The 10,759-nt window shown below is 40.3% G+C and overlaps 2 protein-coding genes across 2 annotated transcripts; both read left to right on the plus strand.

Moving 5' to 3' along the window:
* Positions 1-203: 203 nt before the first annotated feature.
* Positions 204-4,132, plus strand: LOC131892217 (uncharacterized). Its single transcript, XM_059242002.1, has 4 exons — positions 204-862; positions 1,181-1,346; positions 1,434-1,670; positions 4,015-4,132. Exons 1-4 carry the CDS (start codon positions 367-369, stop codon positions 4,130-4,132), a joined length of 1,017 nt encoding a protein of 338 aa, XP_059097985.1. The 5' UTR covers positions 204-366.
* Positions 4,133-7,230: 3,098 nt separating this feature from the next.
* LOC131891661 (uncharacterized) lies at positions 7,231-7,928 on the plus strand. The gene is made up of 2 exons (XM_059241291.1): positions 7,231-7,502; positions 7,678-7,928. The coding sequence occupies exons 1-2, from the start codon at positions 7,273-7,275 to the stop codon at positions 7,925-7,927; spliced, it is 480 nt and encodes a 159-aa protein (XP_059097274.1). The 5' UTR covers positions 7,231-7,272; the 3' UTR covers position 7,928.
* The last annotated feature ends 2,831 nt before the right edge of the window (positions 7,929-10,759 follow it).

Below are 10,759 nucleotides of genomic sequence, written 5' to 3' on the forward strand. Positions count from 1 at the left end.
TAGTAAGTAGGCTAAAGCTACTTTGCCGCAGAATTCGACGTAGGCTAGTCGGCTGGCTGGCTTATGCAAGTGCGCCGGTGAAGCACGCGCGCAGGCTACCCAGGCTACTTAGGCTACACCAGCTCACCGTCCAAAGCTAACGCTATAAAAGGGCCAGCGTGTTCTATAGGTTTTTCATTTCACGAATATCCTTTCACCATCCAGCAAGTAGTTCTCCCTGTGTTTCCATCGACTTTAATTTGCCACCTCGACAAAAACGATTTCTCCCTGTTGTCCTAGCAATCATCGGATTCATTGGCCTCTCCTTTAGTGTGTCACCACCTTCATTCTAGTTTCATTCTCATCCCTTTCGAATATAGTCTGAAGATGGCTCTTATTGAAACCCTTTTTGCTGTTCCGATCAACCAGGCCAGAGCAGCGTCCTTGGCATTTTGGAAGACTCGCCAGAATGAACCTGAAACCCACTCAGATGGGCAAAGAGGCGTGGATCGGGAGCAAGGAGAAGAACCGGATCAGACTTCCTCGGCGCAATTCCCTACCCTCCATTCCTTGCTCTACTCGCCACAATTCTGGACGCAAGCCTTACTTGCCATCAATTACCTGAGCACATGGAGTACATTGGACGATCAAAATGTGACCCAAGATGATCTCGTTCCCACTGTTCGACCCTGGTCAGATCATCAAGTACATGATCTGCTTGGACAATTGGTCCCTGACCCAGTGGTTGCCGCCCAAATGGCCCCCCTTCCCGAAGAGACCGTGGAACCTCTCAATAACGAGGAAGTGCCCGATTACATTGTTGAGGGGACGATACGAGCTCAAAGGAAGTATCCAAACAGCTCCGTTTTCTATGTGGTAAATGGTAAGCTTTAGTTTTAGGACAAATTCTTCCAACTAAACCTTCTAGCTTTTCTGTTTGTTTCATCTTTATTTTAGAGACAATCAAAATTTGCAGATTCTCCAATTTTAGCTCTAAATTGAGCTGACAATATTATAACTGTATGAAACGTGAAATGGATGAAACACATTATGACCAATTATTTTGAAGTTAACATGGGGACAAATATTGTCACAACAGTAAAAAAAATCATAACAAATAATTCTTCCTTTTTCACGTATCGTGAACGATTCTATTTTGAAAAACTTATTGGCATCATCATTCCTTCTCTTTCCTTCGCAGATCAAGACCAAATCATTGTCAACCAAGAGACAAATAGACCGAAAGTTGTTTGTTACAAATGCTTCAAAGAATTTCAAGACGAACACTCCATTTATCGGCACTTGCAAATCCACGACAAGTCGAACCGTCACCAATGCCCGCTCTGTCCCAGCAGTCACGTTCAAAGGTGAGTTCATTCGGATTGCCATCTGAAACGAGCTCTCAATCTCTTTTTTTGCAATTTTGACACTTTGTTGATTTATTCTCATTTCAGATATAATTTGAGGATCCATATGGAGACCCACATTGGGATGGACGTGCCTCAGGAAATCAAGTACACTTTGCCCCACGATTTCCGGGGCATTATCGACGGCGATCCGGATATCATCAACCCAGTAAAGTTTCAAAAGAAACTTGCCCGAGCCTTGAAGAAGAGGATCAAGACCACTACTTGCATCGAAAGTATTCAAAGCCTTCAAAGCAAGTTATTATCTTTGGAACATGGGAACGCGTGATAATAAAATGGAATGACCAATTTGGTGCTTGACTGACTACATTCAATTACGGCTAGCACGATCTAGAATGATTAGGAAGCAAACACAAAGTTCATTCATACTCTGACAACTAATGGGTGGGCGGCTCCTTTGACGATCGTACTGTAAAACAACGACAACGTCGTGAATAATCTATTTTGATTGGCCATGGCTCGGGAACAGACGAGAATATCAACCAATCCTAAATCAAGGCAAGCGGAGGGCCATCTTGATTGGTCAAATGTCACTTTTTGGAGTGAAGAAATGCCAAAATAGATNTCCTGTTGGTTTTACTGATTGCCTACATCTAGCTTTATAAAGGTGTGTTAAGAGTAAAGGGGGCAAAGTGCCAAAATGAGCCATTTACGAGAATTAGGAAAAACGGTGGTGGAACGGCCCTTTTGAAGGAGCACTTCTAGCTCGCAAATTCACTAAAACCAATTTTAAACTTTTTACTGAATGGATTCTTCTAGGCTCAGAGAAGAAACTTACGGTAAATGAACAAAAAGGCACAAGAAACTAAAATGTTGAAGGAATTTTGAAGCACACCTAGAAAGAACTTGAATTCTAATTCTAAATTAAAAAGTACCGCTTTGGGTACATTGAGATCAAAAAACGAGCTTTCACAATTGTGACTGAGCCAGAAATGATGTAAAGAATAAATCATTTTCAACCCAAGGTGACCAAAATATTATGGATTTAAGTTACATTTCCTGGCATTATGTCTATCAAATAACTGATGTCAACTGATTTCATTTGCCACTTAAAAGTACATCTTGGATGATGTTTCAAATGGTGGGTTTGAAAAATATGCTGAATAGGGACAGCTTGAGGAAGTCTCTCTTCCATTGGAAAATAGTAACTTTTTAAACACGAATTAAGCCCAAAAATGAACCGTGAAACAATTCCTGCTTACTATCTTCTAATAGCCCCAGTCTTGCTGTATTCAATACGAGATACCATTTTGCTCCCCTCGTCCATTTTTCTAGATTAATGGATTTGGGCACCGTGTCCAAGAAGCAATATGTCCATCCACGCCAACCTCATCAAGCTTACACAGCAACACTTGTGGTGGTGTGGAACTCTGCCGAGCGGCTTTGAAAAGAGAGCCGAATATATGTATTGTATCATTACTCCTCCCCTGATCCATGGTTTTCGTCACAAACTCGATATGTTTGTTACATCGATATGGCAAAGCGGGAGGCGGAGCGGAAAAAGTAAGACGAAAAAGAACAAAGGGATTTACTCTGGTTGGCCGGCTCCGAGATAAAAAAAAGTTCCGAGAGGAGAGGTTGCATGGATGGAGAAATAAACATTTTGTCATTTTTATGTTGCTTAAGACAACTCAGATATGTTGATTTTATGTTAACCAAATATTTTTTTATATTTTCCAATTTTTTCTCATTTTTTTCCGAACCAACAAAAAAGTTCGGCCAAAGGGCAACTGGTGTTTTTTCAAGGTCTACTAATCAGGAGCCTGCATGGACATGGCAAAAATCTGCTTCTTATGGATAACAGGTTCAATTACCGGTGCTTGAAGATAATATAATGTAATATTCCTTTTCATCTATGTGTTGCTTGATATGGAAGGCAAAAATAGCCAAATATATGGTTGATGGTTAAAAGGGAGGAATTAAACGTTAGAATAGTGTGGTACGTTGGCCCTTGTTCCATTCACCAGAAGCGTCACAGCCTTAAGCATCAAAACCTGTTGCGTCACGTCATCAACAGAAATGAGGCTCAGGATACTCCCACTCGATCTTTGTCGGAAGATGAGCTCCATAATCTTGTTGACCGATTGATCTTCTCTCCCGAAGAGCCTGGCGAACCGATATTGATCGACGAAGAGCCCGAGGATATTGTTGTGGGGACAATACGAGCTCGTAGGAAGAACCCTCGGAGTCCCGTCTATTACTTAGTGAATGTTGATTTACAATCTTTTTCAGCAGATTCCAGTTCAAGGGGACCCTTCCTTATTTGAGTAAATAGTAATGACGTATAGCTGGTATTGATTAGTCAATTTGTCTAGCAAATGGTGCAAAGACAGGTTGAATCCTCTTCAAACCTTCTTTATCAAGCATATCGCGTAATTGTCAATATTCCATCCCTTTTTTGTCCCAACTTTGTCCCAAATGTCCCAAGATGTTTGATGACGAAAGTTCAATTTATCGCCATGATAGAATTCACACGGCGAGACGTCACCAATGTCCACTCTGTGCCAGCAGTTCCGTTCAAAGTTCGTATTCATTTGGACCGGAATAGCTCCCCAATATCGGGTTCAATTTTGTATTTTGACCGGCTGTTGGTTTGTTCCCATTTTAGATACAACTTGAGGATCCATATGGAGACCCACATTGGAATGGACGTGCCCCAGGTGGTCAAGAACACGTTGTCCATTGACTTCCGGTCACATCATCAACCCTGTGAAGATTCAGAATAAACTTGTCAGAGCCTTGCAGAGAAGGATCAAAGCCATCAGATGCCTCCAAACCGTCCAAAGACTTCAAAGCAAGTTATTGTCATTGGAACATGGGAACGCATCATGTGTAATGAATTATTTCCATTCGGACTACACATAAATCCAGATGGCTCAATCCATCCAATGTACCAACCCAGGGCATAAGTGTGAATATATTTTTTCATCCAACAACCAAGAGCAAGTTCCATTTCTTCCCCAAAAGGAAGTGAAAACGTTTTTGCTTGTTTAAATCTAGCCGTTATGCAGCAAAACACAAATGATTTTGAGCGGGTGGGTTCTTTGACGATCGTATTCAACGGCGTTACTATAAATTTAGTTTGATTGGCTAATGACGCAGGAGAAGAAGAGAAGACAGGCCAATTACGAATAAGGCAAGTGGCGGGTCTTGATCATCGGACAAATGTTAAATTTCGACGTAGGGACACGATTACATTGTTGCCGTCAGTTAAGTGTTGTAATCAACAAGCAATAAAAGATTTGCTGTCCAAATATTAGTTGAAATTGTCATGGAAATAGCAACCTCTGTCTGCCCTTAGTTGTTATGGCTATGACTAAGCATGCGTCAAAGCACGAATCGCTCAACTTGGTTCCATTTTCTTGGTTAGGAAGCGTTTGAGGCACAATGTGAGTTGAATGTCCAAAAACGAGGACGTTTCTTTTACCTAAATGTAACACATTTAGTAGGGATTCGTCCACCAAGGATCTCAACATCAATTTAAACATAGTCTTTTCACACCTTCTCAAGTATTGTTGACAATTACAAATGGAATATACTCCACGAAAGAGTTTTGAATTTCCTCACGGAAAACAGTAGACGCCAGCTACACCCACAGACGGAGAGACTACATGATACTAGAGATGAAACTGCCTTTCGGAATTTGGGTTTGGATATGGACGATATGATGACTATTTTCTCTGGCTGGGCGAGAAGCACCCTCAGACATTAGCACCCCAAGCGAATAGGACGATATACTTCGGCTGAAAGTAAAACGTTATTAATGGCGAGTACGAACTTTTTCTCAGAACTGGATGGAACGCTCTTGCAATCTTTTTAATGATAATGCAGGTTATTGTCTTAGGTTAAGAATTTGGCACTTTTCAAAGTATGCACTACACTGAAATTGAAAGAAAGTTAGGTACGAGTCCGTACTAACACATTCTTTTGCATTAATTAAAAGCAAGATAAAACTACACGATTCTTTTCATCGCTTATTTGATCTGGGTCGTACATTTATCCATCCGCTTTCACAACTTGAGGAGAATATTAAGAAAACAGCCGCCTCTTTTACTCAATCTGCAGGGAATTACATTCTGGCAACAGCTACACATAATACAATGATATTATTATCAATGTTGGCCATATTTCTAGTTCCAACCATACCTAGGGCTTTTTTGGCAATTTTCCTTCCACGTTGTTGCGCAGAAGATAAAATAGAGTTTCCGTGAGGTTTACATCAACCTTTTACAAAATGCTCAAGCAATCCAGAATTTGGTTAATGATAAGTAGAGCAGGTAAAAACTATTTGATTTCAATAAAAAATATTTTTTTAAAAGTATTTTGGCCATTTTCTCAAAAAGTAAATATCTGGACGTTTTTAATCCCGTGGATAATATTTTGCACATCTTTTTCTTATTTTGGCGGTTCAAGTAACCAAACACGTGTATTTTGGCAAATGTTCTTCCAGCTGTGCAGATGTATCATCGAATGTACGACCCGACAAAGAGAAGAAGAAATAGAGGTTCCGTGAGGCCTACATCCACCTTTTACGAAATGCTCAAGCAAGCCAGAGTCTGGTAAATGATAAGCAGTAGTAGAAAAGTAATTGTACGTTGTTGCTACTTCTTCTTTCCGCGAGTTTCCAAATTGCCGGATGTTTATCTTGCAATTGGTCTGCTGTTGTTACCATGTCCTAAAATGTGTTTGGCACCTTTCCATATTCGATTGGAATTGCCGGAGTTGATTGTTATGTCCTCCTGACTCGTGCTCGCTCCCATTTATACTCTCCATACATAGTCCATCCAATTCCACATATATGTATCCTGTGCTTTAGCTCAATAAATCTAGTCAGAAACCGGCTCACGACCATCTAACATTGATGTTAAAGCAATTTTGCCAAGAACTCGCTGTGGCTATGCTTATATTACATTTTTGCAAATGCTGAGCACCTTTGTCGGTTTCATCTGACGGGTTTGGATTGAACTTTTGCTTGCCTTTAGGACATTTTTATAGTTCGAGTTTCATCCATTCATTTCTTTTTCATGCATATTTGGAATGTCTTTGTCCAATTAAAGGTCAAGGCTTTGGGAATTCCTGACTTTTATAGTTTGCCAATAATCCGGCAGGATAGTCAGGAATTGTGTTCGCGTTTACATGTGGCATCGCATTTCTTCGCTTTTTCATGTTTTTAAGCCCAGTGGCACTACGAAGATGGGTTATTTTTTGTAAAGATATGATAGAATCATGAGCTTGTGGTCAGGGTTATTCTGGTTGGCAAAGATACCAATAGGCAGGGTTGCAAATTTAAGCTGAAGTCAACAAGATTTGCCGTCCTAGAACACTTTTTTGAAAAATCTATGTTAAAGGCCCCAGCAAAAACAAAGCCCTAGTAGTTTGTAAGGGTTAAAAAGGTTTTCGTAAGGGGGAGTACATATAAATTGAAAATGTGAAAAAGTCTGAGGTTTCAACACTAAGAATTTCGCAATCAAGTGACATCATTAGCGGATCACTTCGGCGATTATACAGAATGGAATTGTGAATCAATAAAATATTGGATGAGGTATTTTTGATCCTATCATCAATTCGAACGATAAACATATCATATCTCTCTTGCACAGAATTGTAAAATGATGGATTGGTGGAAAGCGCGGCAAAAAAAGCCCGCGTAGAATTGAGAGCGCTCACAATAAAAGACGATCAGCGATTTGTGAACGGAGGCTAAGTTGACAAGCTCAACGTGGTTCAAGGGAGTAAGCTGTAGCTGGGTCGGCCAGCTTGCTCACCTTGAATGGAATAACAGAGCCCCTATATAAGGCGAGATTGGTGAGTCTGCATTATTATCATCCTATCATTGATACTGTAAGGAACCCGAGCTCGCATAACCATGTCTCCCTTGAATAACATCAATGACGGAAATGACCAAGGAGGTCCCGCCCAAGTCCCTGCGGAAGTGGGCCAGCAACAGCAACGGGTGAATCAGCCCCCGGTCATTTGCCCAAATTGCAAAAAACGACTCTCCGAGAGAAGCGCCCTCACTCGACACATGAAGGTCCATGACAGCACCACTAAGATATTCAAGTGTATGGTGTGCCACAAGAACGATCAGCGACAAAAGTAAGTGCGGATAATTTGATATCATTTCATGTATGGATTATTGTGATTTGGATAAAACCTGGATGTACAAGCATCTACAGATATCAATCTCAGTTTAAAATCGTCTCATGAAGGGTTGATGGCAAACAATTGTATCAGGCACCCAATTCAGCAACCATTTTCTCTCGACTTTAAGATCAAACTGGAGGCAGCATGTGGCCACTCACATTGGCCAGGAGATTCCTCCCGACGTGTTTGCAGCTTTAGATCACGAGACCAAGGCCATTCTGACCGGAACGCATGGTGAAATGAACCGAAAAATCTTCGAGGAACGATTGGCCAAAGCCGAAGCGAAGCGAGCCAAACAGAACAAAAAGGCTCGAAGATCCAAGCATGAATTGTCGTTTGAAGAACTTTGGTATCCCATATGTGAATTACAAGAATAAATGCTCGAATATTGATTTGCACTTGCGTTCAAGCGTATGGCTTTGACTATGATGACTTGTATAGGTTTAGTTTCCCGATTCGAATAATTTATTGGTACCAAATTGTCGCACAGGGATTTTGCGCTAATGACGTCAAAGTAGGCATCTTTAGTTTTGAACAAATTTCGAAGAGAAATTGTACTTCCTCTAATGATTACATGCCTAATCACAGCTTCAATGAGGAGCGAAAAGTGTTAGTATTATCTGAATCAGTTAGAGTGGATTTGTTTGTGGTTTGAGGGTAGAGATGAAGAGGGTCGATGGTTCTACTGTACGTACGTAGATGGGGCGGCATTGAGTATTACAACAAAATGGTCACTGATACCTTGAGTTGACTCTGAGACTGGTACTCCCAATTATCAGATTTGGCTAAACCCGTTCAGTTGATCGCGTGAGAATCCCACGAGTACTTTAGGAATTTTCAATTGAGCCATTCTCGGCCCTAATTGGCAATTCCCAGGGGCAGCCACTCTTTAAGATTAGGGTTTGTCTGCCGTTTAAATGGACGACTCGAGCGGAAATAACACGTCGTTCCTAGTCGTTAGATGTTGAGTTTAAAAGATAACACTCATCTGGCAGTTCTATGTTCAGGGTGCAACGTCAATCAATGGTAAGAGAAGGCTCTTGGACGTGTCTTGCTCATTTTAGCGCCCTTTGTGGATAAACCAATTAATCAATGAATCAGGCCTTGGTGCTGCTGATTATATTTTTTCATTATTTTTAATTCATACTTTTAGTATTTAATTAATTTAATCAATAACTAATTATATTTAAGGAATTGTCATCACAAATATAGAGAAGAATGGTCCCACCAAACCTGATTTGTTACTTTTAATCCTATCTCTACAGACAGCCTAAAATGCACTTTTTGAAACCATGTTTCATATTTATGAGCTAAAATTTGTACAAAAATATAGAAAGATCAAAGTTTGCTGAAAAAACACACTTTAAAAACCTAAGATGTCCATAAGACCATGTCAAAATATGCAACGTCATATGCCAAAATATCTTTCTCTTCATCCATACCATGTGAAACAAGTGTGTTAAACTCCTAGAGGTTGTTTCCAAGTGCAAGCTTTTCAAGGAAAATACCGTGAGGGTCATTGTCTATGACTCTAAGCTCTGAGAGGAACTCCCATATTCAATCCATCAGAACAATCATATATGTGCTTATTCTGAGCAAACGGGAAGAAATCTGTCTGCCGTCTGATATTTACTCAGGATCCCCTTGGTCCTCATCAATATCTAAAAGTGGGTATTTGTACCGTTGGGAATTACCAATTATGAATGGAAGGGCACGTACCATTTTCTCGCAATCAACTGAACATTCAACGACCGGATTGCCAACAATCAGAATTCCGACTTCCCGTTTGAGAACAGATTTAACATGTAAGGTCGATTCGAGTGTCACTCAATGTCGCCCAATCTAGAACCATGAGCCCTTTTCGCTTTAACTCTCCACGGTCCATCCATCCATACATCCATCCACGCTAGTACCCTAGATTACTTGACTAGTCAAAAAGGTCAAATTAGCCGTTGACTGCTTTTCTTAACGATTACTTATGATAAGTTTTGGTTGGCCTACAACATTGCGAGTCCCTTGTATCGAATTTTTGAGAGCATATTTTTACATTTAGCCAGACTTGTTGAGGTTTCAAATCTCTTTCACCGCATGGGTACGTAGAATAACCGATAATAGCCAAATAACTTGTCTGAGATGTTCAAAGCTCATTACAGCATGAAATTGGGCACAGCTTTGACCAAAAGATGCAATTGTGCCAGAGGATGTTTATTCCAACCTCGTTTACGTAGGTTACACATTTCTTTAGCATATAGGAGCTTACCATGTCAACCTGTGGGTTTTATTCCATCTGCCTTGAACAAGAGACATACTATCAATTGATTGGAAATATTATTATTAGAGCAATATCAAGAAATTTCCAAACACATGTGGTTTTTTCGGTCATATTTGTTAATAGGAGCATTTGACTTTACCACAACAGCAAAAGCTGGCTCGCACAGCCTCCAAATTGTTTTTTTAAATATAATTGGTTAAACATCAGTAGCAAATAAGTTTTAGACAGAACTTAAAAGATGTGTAATGATTTCCTACCCGTTTTCTTCAATTTCCCTCGATTAAAAAAGAAGAAAGTAACGGAATGAAACGAAAAACTGATGCAATACTAGTCGTAAGTGGGGCACAAATGGAACTTTCATTTGAAATGCATTTTGGGATGGTTTGATGGCTATGTAGGTACGTACGATATTTATGGTTATGAACTTATCATTAGGTTACACTTTCTGTGCCACGTAGGAAATGATTTGGTTTCTAATGCTTTTTACCGAGGGTGGACAGCAGACAATTGTCCCAGGCAGACATTTTTAACAACCACTTTCTCTACTTTTAGATCAAACTGGAGGATACATGTGGCCAGGGGTTCCCTTCCAACGTTTTTGCAGCTGTAGATCACGAGACCAAGACCATTCTGACTGGAACGCATGGTCAAATGCAGCGAAAAATCTTTGAGCAGCGATTGGCCAAAGCAGAAGCAAAATAAGCGACCCAAAAGGAACAAAAAAGCTTGAAGATCTGAAGAACTCTGGTATCCCATATGTGAATTGGGAGAATAAATGTTGAAATGTTTAGTTTCCCGATTCGAATAAGTTATTGGTAGCAAGTTGTCGCACAGGGGTTTTGCACTAATGATGTCACAGTGGACATCTATATTTTTGAACAAATTTCGAAGAGAAATGAACTCTTTATTGCGAGATGCAAGTCTCATTGGATACAGA

The sequence above is a fragment of the Tigriopus californicus genome, chromosome 12 (genome assembly GCF_007210705.1).
Source record: "Tigriopus californicus strain San Diego chromosome 12, Tcal_SD_v2.1, whole genome shotgun sequence".
Taxonomy (NCBI): domain Eukaryota; kingdom Metazoa; phylum Arthropoda; class Copepoda; order Harpacticoida; family Harpacticidae; genus Tigriopus; species Tigriopus californicus.